The sequence below is a fragment of the Mustela erminea genome, chromosome 3, assembly GCF_009829155.1.
Source record: "Mustela erminea isolate mMusErm1 chromosome 3, mMusErm1.Pri, whole genome shotgun sequence".
Classification (NCBI taxonomy): Eukaryota; Metazoa; Chordata; class Mammalia; order Carnivora; family Mustelidae; genus Mustela; species Mustela erminea.
Window position 1 is genome coordinate 78,920,921 of NC_045616.1, and position 21,065 is coordinate 78,941,985.

At 43.5% G+C, this 21,065-nt stretch overlaps 1 protein-coding gene across 4 annotated transcripts in view; it reads left to right on the forward strand.

The window, feature by feature from the left end:
• Nucleotides 1-21,065, forward strand: part of ANKRD55 (ankyrin repeat domain 55) — a 93,887-nt gene that overhangs the window by 58,904 nt on the left and 13,918 nt on the right. For all 4 annotated transcript variants that reach the window (XM_032336206.1, XM_032336205.1, XM_032336209.1 and 1 more), the window contains 2 exons: nucleotides 7,315-7,443; nucleotides 17,256-17,440. In XM_032336206.1, coding sequence (XP_032192097.1) covers nucleotides 7,315-7,443; nucleotides 17,256-17,440 — 314 coding nt within the window. The remainder of the gene's footprint in view (nucleotides 1-7,314; nucleotides 7,444-17,255; nucleotides 17,441-21,065) is intronic.

Below are 21,065 nucleotides of genomic sequence, written 5' to 3' on the forward strand. Positions count from 1 at the left end.
GTCAGATGGTCACCCAAATTCTAGGGTGGGGGATGGGAGAAAATATATGGTTCAGTACCTTCCAAAGTATGTGCCAGCTGTTTTGAGAGCCTAGAAACAATGCTGAATTCAACAAATATAGGATGGCAACCCTTACACACGTGAAAACCCTTTCAGAAAGTTAGATCTGAATCCAGTTAATATCACACAGGAAAGCATTCTCCAGCAGTTGAGCTCACTTCCAAAAGGAAAGCCTACCAGCATGTGTGGGAAGAAATGTTATTCTCCAAGGTTGAAGAGACCTGGATTTGAATCCCAACTATGGCACATATCCGTACCATAGGCAAATTACTTAAACTGTGTTTTGGTTTCTTCACCTGTAAAATGGGGCTATGAAAGTCTACCCCTTAAGGACTACATCTATAAATATGGTTAAGGTAATATAAATTTCTTGGCTGCAAGTAGCTATATGAAAAGTGCTAGTGTTTCTCCCCACCCTACCACTTTACCAAAAGATGCAGAAGTTGGGGTTTTAAGGTTTTTTTGGAAGGGGGTGGGGGGTTTTTTAAAGGAAGTAACTCTAGAAGTTTAACGGTTGTTGTTTAGGAGACAAGGATTAGCAGTGCATAACCAGAATTTAGTTCATAAACGTTATTTTCACATTGAGTTCACGTATCAGTAAATCATACCTATGCACAGAGTGATAGCCATATACCTATTTGGAGAACTGATCAAAAATTCTAGATTTCAGTTGAGGTATCAGACAAACTGATTTTCTATAAAGGAGAAGTCAGGTTTTGCTTTTTATTTATGCAGTTTTTAAAAGCAAAGCTAAAATTTGCAAAAGCAAAACAATTTAATCAAGGATGGTTAAGAAGTCATTTATTTTAAATAACTTATTTAGCACCTACAATATTCCTGACACTGTTCTAAGCTCTAAGCCTTCAGACAGCAGACAAGGACCTATCCTCAGAGTTTACACTGCAGTGACTTCCAGTTTTAATGTCTAACACTGAATACTGGTAGCTGAAACCAGTATAAGTCTGAAGTTAACAAGACTAAGCACTGGGAAAGGAAAATCCATGAGTGATAAAAATAAGATTCCCGCTGAGTCTAGATTTCTACCTCCAGTGTGCCACATTTATAATGAACAGGACTTGAAATGCATGGAGTTATTCTGAATTCTCAGTGAATACTCAGCTGTCAGAATATGAAAAGAAGTTCCCCTGCGTTTGTATAATGTCACCTTTGCAAGGTGGGGATCCTGGTGATCACAGCCGAAATGATGGGGGGACTGTGGGGACTAACGGTATCAGTAGACACTTTTCTTACTATCACTTTACACAAAATCGGGTTACAAACAGGATCTAGATTTATGTGCAGGACATGAACTGCGTATAAGATGTGAGCTGTATCTGGGAGGTGGGCTACAAGTAGGCAATGAAATATGGTATGTGAAGGAATCTCTTAGCTTTAAAAAACAAGGCCAAGTTAAGGATTCTCCACACTTATCAGATCTAGGAGGATGCCATGAAAGCGCTCTGGGGATCCTCTCATATTTATTCTGGGGGTCATTGGCCCAGGAAGACTTTTGCCCTCCATCTCCTGGAGTTTTTGCACAGGATCCTACTCCATCCCAGTCACATTGCCGAGGGTCCAGGTTGGTTCCAGTGATTCTTTTGTTTTTTAATTGCAGTATCTTAAGAGCCAGTTCCAAGCTAGACACCTATTTGTTCACTCATTGTTTGAGGTCACTTGTCGTTTGAGACATCAGTACCCTTTAAGAGATAGACAGAAACTGTATTAGCAAGCTAACTCCTGCTCCCAAAACAATGCATAATACTCTGAAACCAAGCTCAATGGTCAAGGCCCTGCAGTGCCTCAGCAATCCCTGTAACAAGATTCTCACAAGGAAAGCCAGGCAATTTGTTTTGAAAGGTTTCAAAAATCTCCTGCTGGAGTCCTTGGTCAAGAGATAGAGTCCCTCGTAAATCTTGTAAATGATATTTGATCTTATCCCATTCATAATGAGTAGTAATTATATTTTGCAGGGGTAATACAGAAAGATGTCACAGTCCAATCACAAGTGACTCTTCTGAGTGACCACCTCTGTCTCCTGTCCTCCAGATCTTTCTCAGAAATCGGGGATGCAGTGGTTATCAGCGGGGTCATTGGTTTTCTGGGGCCTGATGAGCCAAGGAGGAAGCCATAGTGTTTCAGAGGCTCCATCACCGTTATCTGAGGAAATAAGAACAGACCATTTGCCTTTCCTTAATAGGAGGCCAGGAAGCCATTCATTAAAAGATTTGAACCAAATAGAATAGATGCTTCAAGGGATTGCTGTGATTGTGAGAAGTTTTTCTGCGGCTGCCGGACTGTCGCCTTGGCAAAAATTCAAAAAATTAAGAGTAAATAGAGTGCTAAAACATCCTTGGGGTTTCCCCCTTTTTTGCTTAGTAATTGCAGTTTTAGTGTACAATGAGCTCGTTCAACTCTACCTTATCCTTGTGGGTTTTAATTGTAATATGATGAATCTGCCAAACAGAACAAAAGGCAGTGAAGTCTGTAGCTTGGGTAAGCTGGTGCCTTCATTTTTTATGGTAGTAGGGACCCCCGTAATGCTAAAACATTGCAATAGAGCTGACGGCAATAAAGGACTTGGGAGGACTGAGAACTGCCCAGAAAAATCTGGAAATAATTTATCAATAACACGTAAATAAGGTTGAATATGATCTTGTAATCCCTCTGGTTCACACAGGGCAGAGGTCAGCTGCTTTGTCTCAGTTGAGTGGTTACATAGCCAAGACCCCTCAAGGGCATTATCAGCAGGCATTGTAGGTCATTGGCGTGGCCAACACGGACAAGAAAGGATGGAAATATCTGCTCCAGAATCTAAGAGCCCTTCACATGTTCGTCCCTTAATAGAAACTTCATTTGGGGTCAACTTCCTACAGTTTCTCAGAAGAATGAATCTTTTTATTAGTACTGCTGAATTCTCCTTCCCTGAAGTTTGAAGATTGAGTAGGCTTTAATATAGGGAAGTAACAAAAGTTGGGTGACTTGGTTCACCTGCCGAAAAGGTCCAGGAACAGTGACAGAAACCGTAATTTGAATCTCACCATAATAACCAGAGTCTGACTCCTTACGTACGTACTGTAACTCCTTTCATAGTTAAGCTACTCCGTTCAAGCAGGAGACCAGCCATATTTGGGGGTAGAGGTCCATATTGGTTTGTTGACAATTTATAAGGACATTGAGATGGACATATAAAGCAAGCCTTAGGAAGAGGGATACCAAACGCAGCACTCCCCTGAGTAACAGGGACTAAGTCCATTAACTGAGAGTCGCTTTTGGGTACAAACTGAATAGGAAATTCTGTGACCCCACATTAATTGGGGCCTGGGGTTGGCCCCTTAGGGAAACATTTTCCAGATGAGGATTCGCAGAAGGATTTCCATCTCTACTGGTTTTTGACTTGCATTTCTTAGCCCAATGTTTGCTTGCGTTGTCAACAGTGGGGGAAAAACATTACGGGGTTGAATCCTGGATTTATTCGGGTGATTGGCAGAAGAAGGAGCAATCAGACAGGGAGGGAGACGGCATGGTTTATATATCCTGTTTGTCCACAATTAACATTTTGCCTGCAATTGTTTTGAACAGCCATGGTTTCTAATGCTGTTACTCAGGCCTGATGTTTAAAGGATCCAACATTACGACAAGCTTTTCAATGATCCAGGACATTGCCAGATTCTCAGAGGTTAAATCAGGGCCTGGGAGTCTTCATTAGCACTATCATATGCTAATTGTTTTAAGAGTATTTCCTGAATTTGCTTTCCTCTTACCTGCGTTTCCAGTGATTCTTTTAACCCGACAATAAAATCAGTGTATGGCTCTTTAGGCCCTTGTTGGATTTTTGTTTAACTGGGAGTATAATCAGCATCCGAATTAATTTTTTGCCAGGCTTGTAGGGCCACATCACACATGCAGGGAAGGGCTGCAGGAGGAATGTTAGGAGTTTGATGATTAGACGTCGTCCAAGCCCCTGTTCCCATGTTGAGTAACAGCTTTAACATTCCCTCTGTCCTGAACTCCTGAATTTTTCATTTGCCTCCTCAGAAAGCCACACCACATTTTCCATTGTAGAAATTCAGAGAAGACTAATACCATTTTACTTATGAGTTGAAAATCATAGGGTATCCAGCAGGCATTACTGCTCCAACTGGATAAATATTCCTATTAATATGGAGAAGTAGGTCTGTACATGGGACACGCCTTTAAATTCTCTTACAGTCTTCATCGGCATCCCGTCCTAAGTATTTGGCCTATTAGCCTGAAAGTTACAGGGAAAACTAAGTGCAGCTCATGGGGGCAAGATGGTGTAGAAACAGGATTGTGTTTTTTGGTTTTTGTTGGTCCTAATTGTAACGTGCGTAAATCATCGAACCCACTGTCATTTCACTGATCCCCAAAGAGGTCTGCTGCTATTTCCTCATCCTCATCCCCAAAGGGAATCAAAGATGCAGTGGCCAAAGGAGAAACATGGCATTTGTCCTTTCTGCCGAGAAATAATTTTTTTACTTTCGGTTTGAATTTGTCGGGTTGTTTCATCATCTAACTCAAATGTATGTAAAGAAGTGGCTGTTTCAGCCTTAAAATCATCTTCCTGATGTTTCCTTCCCAAAATTAAAATTTACCAATGCCCATATAACCCAAAACTCCATAAAATTTTTTTCACCTCGTCTGTAAGCCTTTTCCACATTATGGCACGCATGCTCCCAAACTGCCTCTTCCAAGGTTCCCTTCATTGGAAAACCAAGGATTATATTCACAAGTAGTATCCCAACAAGCTCTTAATAGACCACTGGACACTCGAGCACCTCCCTGAGATAAAAGGTGTTGTATTAATGCTAGGAAATACTGCACACAACTTTGATTCTGCCCCATCATTCTCACTTACCTCTTCCTGTGAGGTCTCCGGATCACTGCGTTACTATTTGTCAATTTCAGGTCCTTGTTCAGGTGTCACTTGTCACCTACGTGAAGGAGAAACCTGGTGATCAGAACTCAAATGATGGGGAGTTATCCACTGATGATCAGTGACCAGTAGATGACTTTTTTTTTTTTTCAATCACTTCTTTTATACTTTACATAAGATCTGGTTACAAACAGAATATAGATTTATAAGCAGGACATGAAGGGCGTGTGAGATGTGAGCTACGTGCAGGATGTAGGCCACGTGCAGGATGTGGGCCACCTGCAGGCAATCAACTGTGACCCACGATTATCTCTTAGTTTTCAAGTCCAAGGCTCTAGCCTTTGTGCTGCGGAGCCTTATCTCTTAGCTTTAAATGACAAGAGCAAGTTAAGGACTCTCCACACTTATCAGATCTAAGCGGAGGCCCTTAGGGCTAAGCGGATCCCCTCCAGGGATCCTCCCATGTTTATTCCAGGTGTCATTGGCCCAGGAAGACTCTTGCCCTCCATCTCATGGAGTTTTCTTATAGAACAATACTCGACCCCACTCACATTGGCGAGGATCCAGGTTGTGTTCCAATAGTGTAGCCTTCTTTTCCAAATGTAACTGATTTCTTGAAGTATTCTCAAGAGCGCATCTCACTTGTGTGAGCCTTGCAACTTGAAAACAGGCCATAGTATAGTGATTTAGAATTTTTGACCTGGTCAAGGGGATTGACATTCTCATCCCAGTGTCCCATAAACCTCAACCCTAGATTCTCACTCACAGACTTGGGAATTGCTCTAGAGCTCAGCTTCCTCTTCCATAAAATGAGGAGGATAGCAGCACCTATCAGAGTTGGCCCATTGCTACAATAATAAACTCAAAATCTCAGGGGCCTGACACAGTTAAAGCTTCTTTCTTGCTACAATCATAGTCCAATCCTGGATCACAGGGTAGCCTTACTCTCCTTCATCAGTCAGATCCTAAGCGTCATAATTACATGGTTCTGGAATCTTCTCCAGTCTTGCTGGCTGCATTCATTTGTTGGATGAGGAAAGAGTGAAGGAAGGGAAGGAGACCCTGTGGGTTTTGTTTTCTAGGCAGGCCTGCGAGGAGCTTCCTCCCACTCTGTCCACGTTGCAATGATCAGGACTCAGTTTCAAGGCCACCCCTATCTGCCAGGAGACTGGGGAATGTACCCTGTGCACCCTGGAGGAAGAGGACAGAGTTTGGTGAACACATAGTGGAGTACAGCACAGTACTTAATTCGGAAGATTGTTTAGAGGATTCAGTGAAAAATGTACATAAGAACTCATAAAGACCATGGCATTGATAAGTATTAGACTCTCAGCTTTATATTATGTGCGGAGATGACTATGAAAAGAACTTTAAAGCTGCCCATACTCTTTGCCCTCTTTACCAAGCATCTTAATCTAGAGTCATTTCAGAGATACTTTGTGTATTGAGAGTGTGGGCAAGGAAAAGAGGCCATCTTTTCATGGTATACTCCCAAATAATACTTGTCCTCATGGTTACCTTTCCCATTCATTGTATTATTAAATGATGCCTAAAGCATGTGACTTCAAGCTCTGAAAGAAGCTGAGATTCACCAGATGGACTCATCCAAGCTGCCACAGAGTGATCTCTTCCAACAGTGTAAATCAGATCATGTCAACATGCTCTTAAAACCCTTCACTGCCTTTTCACAGACCTCAGAATGAAATCTAAATGCTTTATACAGAGTTTGTATCCCCCATCCTACATCCCAGGATCAGCCCTGCCTCCCTCTCCAGACTCCTCTCACATGGCTCTCTCTCCTTCTCCATTCATTCCTTCAACAACTATTTATCCAGTCTCTGTTGTAGCCACTGAGGATACTGTAGTAAAACAGTGTCCCTCCCCCTGTGGGTGGGATATGGCAGTTTAGCGTGACCCCAGTCACAAGTGGTTGCCTCTGTGGCTTGGCGCTTGCTGCTCTGTTCCCCCAGCCTGGCTCCTAGAGGCCCATGTAGAACAGTCACTAAGCCTGCAATTACTCTCTCACAGCTCCCCATACACATTCTTTATAGCACTGAACAACTTGGAAAATCCTTTTGCTCATTTCCATTTGTTGTCTGTCTTCCTCTACTACACTGCAGTTCCCATGAGAGCAAGGATCTTGTTTAGGTAATTCTCTGTAGTATTCTCCATCCCTGTTTTCCTGGCACAAAGCAGAACCTCAGTATCTGTTGATTGAATGGCTTAAGGACTGATTGAACTAACAGGCAGCAACCAATGTATCTGGTGATGGCCCTTGGGTCTGGGGAGAAAGTGGGACCTCCCTTTTCCTTCCTGATAGCCTGTGCTCACCTCTCCCCTTTCTGACTGTGGTTTTGTAGGGAATGACACCCCTCCACTGGGCCGCTTTCCATAACCAGCCTCAACATACTCAAATGCTGCTGAAGAAGGGAGCAGACCCCACGCTTGTGGATAAAGACTTTAAAACAGCTCTCCACTGGGCAGTCCAGGTGAGAAATTGACCAGTAAATTTGTCTCAAGTTTAGATGGTGTAAAGCCATATTACAAGTCTCTGAGTTTATCAGACCTGAAAGATGGAATTATCAAAGGTGCAGCCATTGCACTGATATGGAGGTTAAATGTGTGCTAGAGCAAGGAAGATTCACGCTACCCTCTTCAGTCCCTTCATGTCCAAAGGGCCTGACCACAAACCTGTCACTTTGGAGGATTTGAGTCCATCTGTGGAGAAGAAACCCCTCCAAGGTACAGAGGGGGAAGAGAGCCTACGTTGGCTATTATACACACAGGCACATGTGCACACACACACACACACACACACACACTCTCACACCCCACCTCTCTTGCTTGCTCTCTTACTCTCTCTATCTGCATGCTTGCTAAGTAGCTCACAGTGCACCAGGATAAACCTTCAAAGTTTTATTAGGAAAACTTGCTCTTCAAAGTCTTTTGACCATAACTCTCTTCTTCCAAATCCTCCAAAGCAGAGTTACTCCAAGTGACCCTGAGTTCTGGGCTGAGCAATGACAATCGTGCCTCTTAACGCTATCCCATGATCACAAAAGGGAGTCTGTCTTAGAACACATGACCAAAGAAATCAGAATAGGCCCAAGAAGTCTACAGCCCAAAGAGGGGAAAGTGAGAATAAGGTGAGAGAATGCCCATAGCTAACATTATTGGCGTGCTTTCTATTTTAGAGGAATAGATTGTCAGAGTCATGTACTCTGTCCTTCAGAGGACAGTAGTATTATGCATCATTTCAACCAAGTTGCCAGCCCATTCTTTTGCTACCCAAGCAGAGACACTGTTAACCTTCATCAGCCCAACAAAGGCACCCTTGCCGAGCTGCTGCCAGGACACTTGTGAGAGGGGGTTTCTGCCTGCCCTGCTGGCGGTTTCACTTAATGGTTTCACGTGCCAAGCATGCCAGAGACGAGCACCTGGCACTTTCAGGCTCGAGGTAAAATTGAAACTGAAGTGATTTGGAAACTTCTCTGGTTTTGTAACTCCAACTTTGGTTCTAGTTACTCTGTACTAAGACGAGCACTGGGCAAAACTGCAAAGTGAGCAAAACTTGTTTTGTCCTCCCCACCTGCTGTCGCATCCTCCTACATACTTTCAGTATCTAATCTCCCACCCTGCCCCCCCCCCCCATGCCAGTCCCTGCCGGGCTGGTCCTCTGGCTGAGCAGCCCTGTGTGCAGGTCCTCAGCTGAGGTGGGAGTGGTATCCAGATCAAGCATTTCCGGTATTCACCCTCATCACCCTGGCATTCAGATTCCACAGATCTGGGATGGGGCTCACACCCCTGCTCCCACGTCCTCCACCCCACCCCCACAATTTAGAGCTGCTGCTGGGGTCCCAGCCTTGCAATGGAATCAGCCACAGTGCTTGTAAAATGATAGGTTCCCAGACCCTACTTCTGACCTGATTTGGACTTTTCAGGGGTGGGAGCCCCTGCTCTTATCCTCAAAGAGGCCATTTGGCAAAATGAAAAGAGCACCCAGTACTCAACTCAAAAAATCTGTTTGCATTGACAGACCTGGTTTTTAATCCCTCTTGGATTAACTGTCTGTGTGTCATTGGGGTATGAATGTTTGTGTATGACAGCAACGTGTAACGTGCTAGGTAATTAGAATAGATAACCATTTTTGTTATGGTAACTGATTTCCTCCACAACAGCTTAATTATCATACCCACATCTTCTTCTTTTTCTCTACCAAATGATAGGGCTTTTAATGTGCTACATTGATTTCAGTCCTGTCTGCACTTTAAAATCATCTAAAGGGCTTTTAAGCAATACTGTTATGCAGGCCTCACACCCTAGATTTTCAGCTAGTTGTTCTGGGATAGAGCCCAGGCATCCATACTTTTTAAAGCTTCCCTTCACCCCAGGAGATTGAAATGTGCACTGAGGGTTGAAAACTGCTATGATAAATGAATTCATAGTAATGGGTACTAAAATCTTATCTACTCATACCTAAGATATTTGCATCTTGATCATGATTTGGTATAAACATACTGCACCATCCATTTGTTTACTCAATTGCCTAATATATATTTCTTGAGCACCCACTGTGTATCTGCCTTTGGGGGTAAAAGGATTAACTAGACAGGTCCCTTCTAAAACCCCTACAACTGTATGAAACATGCTATGCGTGAAGATGTAAATATGTTGGCAAACTCTTCTGAGGAAGTCATCCACAACTTTCTTCAGTTCTCAGTGCAGATCAGTGACTATCCCTAAAAGGTACAGAATCACACTTGGAGGAGAACCATGCTCCCTCTCTGTCCTTGTGGTTAGCAGTGAAATTCAGAAGTGGTGTGTCCTGCCCTTTAATCTGCCAAGAATACTAAGGGTAATTCCAAATGTCAGCTGAAACCATGATTACACTTGCCCCCTTTAGCCTTCTGGTTCATTTATAGCACAGGATGAGCATTGTGCTCCTTTTACAGTTTTTCCACATGAGTGAGTCTATTTCCCGTTGTCATTTATTCCTTTCTCCAAGCTTCCTGCTTTTCTTTTGGACCACATGAGCCCATGTTTAAAGCCATGACACTTTCAAATAATAGAGCCTCTGTATTTCACCCAGATAACCAAGGCAAGAAAGATTGGAGACATTAGGCCCATGAAGTGGTTTGGGGTTAGGCTTCTGCCCCGTCTCTCAAGTGCCTTGGTAGCTGGTGAGGTCCTCCTGTGGGCCCGTTGCCCTCCTTCACTTCCCCAGTCTGCCCAGGAGACCCTCCAGAAGTTCCGTCCTCAGTCTTTTTTCTTCCTCTCTTCCTCAGAAAGCCCATCCCATCAACTGTCATTCTACTCAGAAGATTCTCAAATCTGACCTCTCTCTGAAACTCTAGACTCACATTTCTAGCTCTCCTTGGCATCCCCACATCATTTCCCAGACCTTTCAAACTGGACACGTCCAAACTTAACCCGTGGTCTTCCCTTCCCATCACATTCTTGTCCTCCTAGTAGCCCAAGCCAAAGAGCTTTGCGTCATCCACACTCCTTCCTTATCAGCCTTTGTGTCTAGTTGGTTGTCAAAACCCCTCAATTCTACCTCCTCAGCTCTCACATCTCTGTCATCTCCTTTCTCTCCCCACTGTACAGGTCAGGGTCACAGCAGGAAACATAGCCCAGTCTGGATGGGATAAATTGGGCAGAGATTCCTGAAGAGGCTATCACATACCACAGCAGATTGCGATTAGGGCATCTGGCTCTAAAAGGGCATGGGAGGGAGTGGTTACTAAGACACAACAAAAGCTAGAGCTGTAGCAAAGGGCCTAGGACAGTAGGTATAACCTTTGATGGAATGACCAAACTGTGGCCCAGCAGAGAGAGAACTGAATGACAAACACCCCAATTTCTATCCTCATACTCCCATCTCTGGTCAGTGTCACTCATTGGCCAAACCCAACCACAAGCCATAGGGCAAGGAAGGCTAAATGGAAGAGCAAAATGGAAAAAGATGGGAGCAGGATGGAAAAAAATGGGAGAGTAAACCCTGAAGAGCAAATGGAGACAATTTTTCACTTTCTTAGATCAAGCTTCTACCATCTCTCATCCGAACAGTTTCACTATCTATATTACTACTTTCAGCCCTTTCTTTGTCCCTTCTATTCTTACATTGCCACCAATGGCTCTTTCTACAAATCCCAAAGGAATATATAAACACAGCTGTTAATCCTACCAGGACAGTTATGGTCACTGTTGGTCCTTGGCTCAAAAACCTTCTGTGAGTTCCATTTTTTGGTACACAACAAAATCCCTGGCCTAGTGCCTACTGTTGTAAACAACCACTCCCTAGTCCCCACCCACTCCTTGACCTCTCCTCTTCAGCCCATATAGGCTTTATTCCAGTCACACCAAAATACGAATGGTCCCTCCAGTACATCATGGAGATTCAGTATATCTCCATCTTAATCACCCTCTTCCTTTTTGTTGAAACCCTTCTTGCGCTCCCCACATCATTCCTTCTGCCTGAAGAATCTCTGCTTATTCTTTCTTATTCCTGAAGACCCAAAGGAATGCCACCTTCTTTGTTGAACTCCCTTTCAGAATTGTTCCCTCTGAGTTGCTCATCTAGTACTTTCTTATGTCTAGGACTGGTGTTGCAAGCAGTGGGATGGCTGATTCTTCCCTTATAGACTGTATGCTTAAGGACAATATGCCTTATTCATGTAGATGTCTCTCCAGACCCAGAACGGATCTTTGTGAATCTTAGTTCCTTTAAGAAGTGTTCACTGAATTCAATCCAATAAATTTACCCATCTCAAATCAGCGAGATTAATGGCTTACTGAGTTCTCTTTGTAGAACACCATTTGTTAGCTCAACTGAGACTTGCAGGAGAGTAATGCCTTAATACTAGGAAAGTTTTTCTAATGGTAGGAATTCTAGAATAGATATGATGGCAGGTCAGTGAGGGGGCAGGTATCTAGTGCTCCTCAAATCTCACCAGTAGCTCCCTCCTCTATTTATTAGAAGATGTGTTTCTTTGGAATCTTCCTTAGAAGTACTTTCTTTTCGTGCATTTTTAAAGGAGAGTAGAAAGAAAAGAGCTGCACTAATATAAAACAACTATTTCATGTTTGTTCATTCAGTATGTGGTTATGTGGTTAAGGAAATTACACACACACACACACACACACACTCTCACCCTTCGAGCTCTTTTAATATAACCTTTGAGCCTCTAGTGTTTGACCCTGGTTTGGTCCAGCATGGAATCCTCCTCCTTCCTGTGGTGAAGATCTGTGGTCAACCTTTTGGACTGTGTCAAAATCTTAGAAATATACTTTTACCCTGAATATATTCAGAGTGACAATGGATAAATGTCATATACCAGAGGGTCCAGTTCATACAGGGAAAGAATCTTAGAGCTAGAAGTGACTATGTTAATTCATTTAGTCCCACCATCCAATTCACGGGTAAAGAAACTAGTGTACCAGAGGTTGTCCTCGGAGCAAGGACACCCAGCACCCACGGAGGCACGGAGGCACGCAGGCCTTATCTCCCAGTGCTTGATAAGAGGAGGACTACAAAGCCGCTAAGCCTAAAGTAAACAAAAAGAAAGTCAAGTTTTCTAAACCCATACCCGGCAGGAAAGGCTGACATACTTAGGGAAATTGCAGGCTTGAGGGGCAACCTGAGTTTAAATGGCCACGTGGGTCAGCTCCCCAGCGCCCGGTTATAGAGAGAAAAAGAGTGCAGGAGAAGGTAACAGGGACTCACCTAAGAGTGAATACATATTAAAAAAAAAAAAAAAAAAGGTGAAAAGAGTAAAAGGGGGAAGATAATGAAGAAAAGAGAGAGAGGCTAAAAAGGATGGGTTTTCTCTTTGGCTTTGCTCAAAGTTCGTCAATATTTTTTTCTCATTTATTTACTTTTCAGCAAATATTTATTGAGAGTGACTCTCTGCTAGGCTTCATTTCAGCAGAATTCCAGTCAGACATTTAACAAGGACAGATAGGGCCCTCCTGGAGATCTTCATCTTGTCAGACACCCAGAAGCAGAATTCAGCCCCTTTCTACACACTAACAGAGCAAGAAAGGAGATTTTTTTTTCCTACCATATTAGAGAATCTATGAAATGATGAGACTCCGAAGCTGAGGGTCAGCATGCCTCATGCCCCATTCCCCGCCTTTTTGTCTTTCCCCTAGCTTTTCAGGGCAGTCAGCCCCAAGCTTTGGGGTACAGTGGCCTCTGGAGTCAAGCCAAGCAGTAAAGCTTGTATCCAAAGGGACTAACCATGAAGATGGTTCAGACTTCAGGCTATTAGGTACTTTTTATATCTGGTTAGTCCCAAGCTCTCAATTTTCAAGTATTCGCCTAGTATAGACTGGTAGATGTTCCCTCACAGCTCCATTCCCAGCCTGATACATCTGACTCTGGCTTATGACCTAAAATCCTAGCCTCCTATTTATCTGGTCACCATCGTGAGACAAAGTGTTGCAAACGGGCCACTGCTTCCAAAAGAAGGGAGGAGGTTGGAGATTCCTCTGAGAAGAAGCCACGATAGCACTAATTCCCCAGACATGTGTTAGCAAATAACCAAGTAGTCCTAAGTCGCCCACTAAGACCCTTTGGAAGGTCTCCTAGAATAAAAAGCATCTACAGTCAGAACATTGGAATCTTGTTTTTTAGCAGTCTTCCTGCAGCAAAATTATTGTACATTAGTTCAACTTTTGTGTGTGGGTGGCAAGGTTTTTCAGGGTATTTGAGAATGCGAGTCAGTTCAGACACTGTCTCTCTGGAGATGGCACTAGGTTCCACAGGTGAAAGGTTCAGTCCCACAAGGCTGCACCTCACTCCCCAGTTCAGACGCCAGTCTCAAGCTCCAGGCTGTTACCTGTGCTTCTGACTGACCAGCTACAGGTTGGACGTTCCAGCGACCTCCTCTTAGATTAATTTGCTGGAGCAGCTCACAATACTTAGGGACACACCAGCACTTAACCATTTTATGAAAGGATATGATAAAGCACAGGAATCAACAGCCAGTTAAAGGGATACATAAGGTGAGGTCCCAGAGTAAGGAGCTTCTGTCCTCATGGATTTTGGGGTCTGGCTTGGTAGCAGATGGAAACCTTCCAGTTCCCCAAGCATGGAAGCTCTACGAGAAAGGCCTAAAGATTGCCCTCTTGGATTTTTATGGAGGCTTCACTACACTATCATGATTAAGTTATCGGCCACGGGCTGAGTCAACCTCTAGCTTCTCTGCCCTCCCTAGAAGCTTTGGGTGGGGGTACTGACAGCTCCAACCTTCTAATCACACAGTTGGTCCTCCTGGCAACCAGCCCCACCCTTGGGTGGGTCCAAAAGTCACCTTTTAATAACAGGACACCCATTTCACCTTTATGGCTCTGAAGCATTTTCAGGAATCTGAGTGACCATATATATATTTCTTATAAATCATTATATCACACAAGGCTTCTTAGGAACCCTTCCTTATGACGAGTAACGTGACAATGACTAACATTCAGTAGTTCCCAGCAGCTCTCAGAGCACATGAGGGCAATTTCATGAATTATCTACAAACAGAAACAGAACAAATACAACAGAAGACAAATCCACAATGCTCATCAGGTCATCCAGTGCAGAATTCCAGAGCTCCGTAAGAATAGGATCTGTACAGTATTACTGCTCCCCCCCCCCCAAATTTAATGACATTTCTCCCAAGTAGAAACCCACTCTCCATTCTTCCGGAGGGCTCTTCCAGGCACCATCCCATTCCTTGTGTCCTGGTGCTTCTTGGTCTCTGTGACCCTTGCTGGCCTCCCAGGCCTGGAGCCTACCTTTGCCTGACACAGCCAGCTCGCCGAGAAAGAAATGCGATTACCAGGAAACCAGCGAGCCAAAGCCCCGGCTCACAGCCTAGTGCTCTCTCAGACCCCTCAGATTCCTCTGAGGGTGCACCATAGCAACCCTCAGAGTAGAGGCTTTTAAAGACCTCATGTTTCATTTGGCTGGGCACACATCCTTGCTACTGCTGTAGCAGCCTAAACAGGAGTTCTTTACTTTTTTACTTTCGTTTCTCCAGGATGAACATGAAGGATCAAATAAACAGGCAGGGTTCCTTTTATCAGAGACAGAATGGTGTAGCCATGAGGCACAAGGGCTCTGCAGACAGGCTGTCTGTCTATCGTGCTGTGTCACTTCTTGGCTGTCACCCTGGGCAAGTTACTTAACCCCCGTGTGCCACCATATTCTGCTCTACGAAATGGGAATCAAAGGAGGATCTACCCCCACAGGGTGGTTGTCTGGATGAAACGAACTGGTACGTGAAAATGCTTGGAGCAGTGCCAGGCACACAATGTTCACTCGGTAAAGACAACTTTCCCCATTATTCCTGGGAGTTATCTTCCTTCAGAGAAAAGGAGATAGAGTGACGCTGCTGTGTTAAGAGCTAGATGTAGAGACAAAGAAGTTCCCTGGAAAATTCAGGACAAAAGGTATTTGGGAGGAAAAAGACACCAAAAAGAAAGGAATAAGCTGGGGCGCCTGGGTGGCTCAGTGGGTTAAAGCCTCTGCCTTTGGCTCGGGTCGTGATCCCAGAGTCCAGGGATCGAGCCCCCGAGTCGGGCTCTCTGCTCGCCGGGGAGCCTGCTTCCCCCTTTCTGTCTGCCTGCCTCTCTGCCTACTTGTGATCTCTGTCTGTCAAATAAATAAATAAAATCTTAAAAAAAGAGAAAGGAATAAGCTTGTTCCCTGCCATGTGAATAGGGACTCCACACATGATGTATCTGGCCCTGGCTGTTGCGGTTAACACACACTCAGCACTCTGAGAGCTGTGAGGCTCTTGGCCCTCGGTCCTGCAAGAGGTTATGGGACTGTCAGCTGCTGTCGCCTTATGCACTGGAAACACACCCCAGGGTCCACAGTGTAATGGCTCATTGTGAAGCCAGCAGCAAGCTGAGTCATGGGAAATCCGGAGAGCCAGAGAGCCCAGAGTGTGAACAGAAACAAGGGAGGGAAAGGAAGGGGAAAGGTGAAATGAATGAGTGCTGTTCCATGGAACTGTGGAAACTGACCCAAGTTCTAGAATGCAAACTTGGGATTACACGAACAGGGTAACAAAGCAGGAAGAAGATCAACAGGAAATTTTACATGGAAAAGTGTATCAGGAAGTAGCTGCTGAACAGCGTTTAAAGCCTATCAGAATTGCTGCGTTTTAAAAATCCAACTCTCTCTCTTGCCCGGGTCTCTGACCCTAACATGTGGTCCAAAGCTGCGCTTCCAGAATAACAACTTGCCTCTCCCATTTCCTTAACTTGGCTTTGCATGCCTCCTAAGGGCCTCCATTCCACCCAGAAGTCCTACTGGGTGGAGTTCCAGGGTCTCTGTGGATTCACTGAGAAAATTAAAATGCTAATAAATTATTTGGATTGTTTTATGATCTTCCCAGAGATACCAGGAGAAATCTAAAAGATAAGACTTTTTATTGAATGATATGAGAATTTCTTTCACTTGCCCCTGAAGATTTATTATCATCTTACATTGCAAATGCTCATGCAATTTTTTTTATTTTTCAATTTGATAGAAGATATTCAATAGCAGTAATATGCACAGAGTTTACTCACCTATTTGTGCAAGCTGGAGAAATACAGGACACCTCAAAGAACTGGTGGCTTTTAAGGCTGGGACAGGTTACTAAAAAGAGTGTACAATAGCCTCCCTTCGAAGATAAGATAAAAACTTTATTATAGATCTACACAGAGAGATAGACCCAGTTTATATGGCTGCCTGAAGTTCTTTCTCATACTTGTCGATTTCTTTATTGATTAGCTACTTAATTATGATCCATTTCCTTTCCCCAAGGATTTTTGGGATTAAATTTCATGCCATTTGTAGCCATTTGACCATTACTGGATCCTCTTGGTCATCATTATGCCACCAGTCAGTACCTGTCATGGTCATTTTGTTAACATGAGAATTCACTGTACCAACTTCTCAGCAGTCACCTCTGCCACAGTTGGGGAAAGAAAGCACAGAGATCTGAGCAGCAAGTTGCTGTGTCGGTGGCCCCTGCACGGGCCAGCTCCAACGTTAGTCAACTAGACTTCTGTGTAACTGAAGTCCTTCTTAGCTGGCGAATCATAGAAGACAATTTAGCTCTTCTGGGAAACAGAAATCCTGGCAGTAATAAGAGATAAGTGGGAAGGTGTTGGAGGGTTTGATAAAATGTGTTTACTTCCCTTTTTCCTTTTCCTTTTGCATTTGTTTTCCCCTTTGTATTTTATCTGAACATGCATGGGCAGGGAAGAGCCCCAGGCTGGACCTCATGAGCTCCTTTTGACCTCTCCTCCCCAGAGTGGAAACAGAATCCTGTGTTCCATTATCCTGAGCCACCACCAAGGGCCGTCCATCGTCAACTACGACGACGAGAGTGGGAAGACGTGTGTGCACATCGCAGCTGCGGCGGGCTTCAGTGACATCATTAATGAGCTGGCCAGAGTGCCTGAGTGTAACCTGCAGGCTCTGGATGTGGATGACAGGTATTCGGGCCCACTCAGGATGGGTCGGGGACCAGTCATCTTCTCTGAAAGTTAATCTTAAAGAACATGGTTAAGGGGTTATCCTATATGACTATATCCCCACTGCCAGTCATGTTGACACATGTGCTGGTGACAAAAAAAACTGCTCTGTTTTAGTCAGGGCAGGAAAAATCATTGTTATGGAGAGAAATGCTGTGACTGAACAGTCTTGTCAGATTTTCCACTTTTTGCTAAACGTTTTCAGAAAGCTTTCTGTATGTCAGTTTCCTGCTATATGTTCTTTTTTATTCTTAACAGTAAGTCTTATTTTTTTTTCTAAATTCCTGGATTCTGTTATAAAGTCAAAAAGTTCTTGCTCTCCAGACAAGAGCATAATAGAGGTTTCGTGATAGGACTTTACCAAGCCTTTTTTTCCCAAGCATTAAAATAATATTAGCATAGAAAAGGAAGCTGGAACCGGAAAGGGGAAGAGACTTATCTCAGAGGTAATTAGCAATTAAAGGAAGACGTATACCCTCCTCTTCCAAACAGAACTTTTCATCCACAGTGCTTTTCTTCCTAATCAACTATTAAGAGCTTTTCAATTACACTGTTTATCTAATCTTCCTTTAGTTAAGCATTGACTCAATGGAAATGCAAGAATAATATAACAACAAACAAGACTTGGAAAATAAGTAAAAGGCTTACGCACTTTGTATGGGGTTTTTTTTTTGTTTGGTTTTGTTTTGCTTTTTGTTTGTGTGTTTTTAAGCCTCTTGCAACTTTAGCCACCTTTGTATCCTAACTTTAGATAAATTCCAAGAAGCACCTCCTACTACTGATTCCTGAAATCCTTGTAATGCTGGAGGAAAAAATCTTAGGTTGCACCTTAATCTCAGGAGCTGGGCGTGGTTAACATGATGACTGTAAAATTAAAGCATAAAGCATCGAAAGTAGACCTTTTCCTAAAAGTAGATGTTAATCCTGAGCAGGTAAGACAGTAGTAGCAGGACTAAAGTTATATGAAGAGAAAAGGTGAATGATCTAGAAGGACAAAAAAAAAAAAGCGCAACACACTGAGGAGAGGAGGGCTGGAGAAAAGTTTGCCTAATTCAAAGTAGTTTTAGAAGCAGCTCTGAAGAGGGTCTTCGCCATTCTGCATTATCACACACTTAGCAAAGAAAAGCCAGTTCCACAAGCGTCAAAAGAAAGTAGAGCCAAGCAGAGAAAGAAGGTACAAAAGATAAAGGCCATGGAGAGTTTAAGTTCAAGTAAAATCTCAAGGAGAATCTAGTTCCTGCTCCCGAGCTCAGCTCACAGGTTGCCGGTGGTGACAGATCCTGCCCGCCCTCTTGTTTCATGTTTAGTGCGTCATGCAGCTGTGCCTTCACACAAACTATGAGCTCCTCTTCATGGTAGAATTTTTTCAAAATTTTAGTAGGTTTAAGTGCCTTAAGCATTTGTAGTAACTGTGATTTCCTATCTTTCTTAGCAGAGGGAAAGTGTTTGAAAGAAAAGGGAAGAAATAAGGCAGTGATTTAAAAAAAAGAAAGAGAAAAGGAAAATGTGGAGGTCCTAGTTCTCCTTGATACTAAAATTTTACAGATCTGTGACATTTAGAACATGGTGTAAATTAGCCTGAGAGTGATGGCACAGAACACATGACCCAGAAGCTTATGTAGCATAAATGTCCCAAGTTTCATCAACCCGTGGGGTCAGATTGACATTAATATCCAACCCATCTATCATCAGGAAAGACCATCTTCCATCAAGTTCCCCTCCCTACATGTTTCTGGGAATCCTCTAGGGAATGTTTACATGTCCTATAAATCATTCCATAGCTGCCGATTCCTCAACCAATGCTTCATGCTTAGAGTCATCATTTCCTGCCACTCAGAGACTACCTCCTCAGCCATCTCTAATGACTTTCTTCTGATCATGGGCTCTGACCCTCCTAACTCCACACTGTGATGGCTGAAACCAGTCTGCTGTTCCTGTGAAACTGCAGGAAGTTTAGAGTAAGAAAGGAATTACAGCGGGGATAATTTGCAATTGGACACTACAGATTGCCCACAAAGTCTCTACATGTATCAGTTAGGAGTTGTCTATATACTTCCCTTGTTTTTCTGAAAAACAATGTCAGTTTCCCCCCATTCTTCTGGACCTCTTTTTCTGTGTTGGTAGTCCAAACAATTAAAACAGTCAGCCTTCACAGTTGTTGTGAAGAAATATTTCAAGCTGCTCCAGAGTGGGTTGTCATGGTTTAGTAAATTGCTGAAATTGATGTCCAACCCTTCATCTATCGAATTTATTGGCAATATATTCTCTAAACAGGATGGCATAATCTGGCTGCTGCCTCATCCTATTTCATAATAAATAGTGTCTGGAGACCGCTCTCAAGTAGAGTGGAATGAATCACATCTGCCACATATTCAAATAAGCACTGTGATTGATCACTATATTGAAGAAGAAATATGGTCCTATTAAGTGGTCTCAAAGTGCTACCCATAGCATAACTTGAGGTGAAGGATGCTTGATTGACAGGAGATATAATCCATACCTCGGGACACTGGCCACACTGGGGAAAAGACTACTCTCCAAATATTAAGGCTCATGTACCTTCACAGATAGCCCCAACTGAACCCTTCTCTGTCAAACCCTTCAGCTGCCTCCATGTCTGAGAGACCACTTGGCTGCCCTTCTGCCCAAGGTTGAGGCCCCACCACAAAGCCAAGGAGAAGCTGGTCATGCCCTCCTTTTCCTGCCTCAGGACTGAGTCTTTCCCAGGGCAACTGATAAATTACAGTATTTTCTCCCAGTCTCTTGCTTTTTTTTTTTTTATCCTAAGAAAATACTGGTTTTACAATTTAATAAAGGCTTAGATACTGGCGAACATATACCTACCTTCTGGCTAATGCAGGGCTTTCTAAGCATAAAGTTATGAAAAACAAAAGTGAAAAGATAATTAAATGTGTTTTTTCAATTGTATGGAAAATCACTAAAAAATTAAAAGTCAAGTAACAAATTAAAGAAAAAGACTGATACCTTTAATTCATAAAGAGCCCACATAAATAGTAGAAAGAACTACCAATCTAACAGAAAGAGAGTCAAAGGGCATTAAGAGTCATTTCAGTGAGGAGACACAAATGACAGTAATGTATTTCAAAAAGTTCAACCTCATTGTTAAAAAAAATGCAAAAGGAAACAACACTGAAGTACCATTTTGCCTACCAAATTAGCAGAGGTTTTTTTTTTTTTTGTATTATTTATTTATTTGAGAGAGAGTGAGCAAGAGAGAGTACGCGTGGGGTCGAGGGGAAGAGGGAGAGGGAGAAGCAGGCTTCCCGCTGAGCAGGGAGCCCCATGTGGGGCTCAATCCCAGGACCTTGAGATCATGACCTGAGCTGAAGGCAGACACTTAATTGACTGAGCCACGCTGGCACCCCAGCAAAGAGTTTCTTTAAAGGTGCTAGTAACAGGGACGCCTGGGTGGCTCAGTTGGTTAGACAACTGCCTTCGGCTCAGGTCATGATCCTGGAGTCCCGGAATCGAGTCCCACATCAGGCTCCCAGCTCCACCGGGAGTCTGCTTCTCTCTCTGACCTTCTCCTCGCTCATGATCTCTCTCACTGTCTCTCTCTCAAATA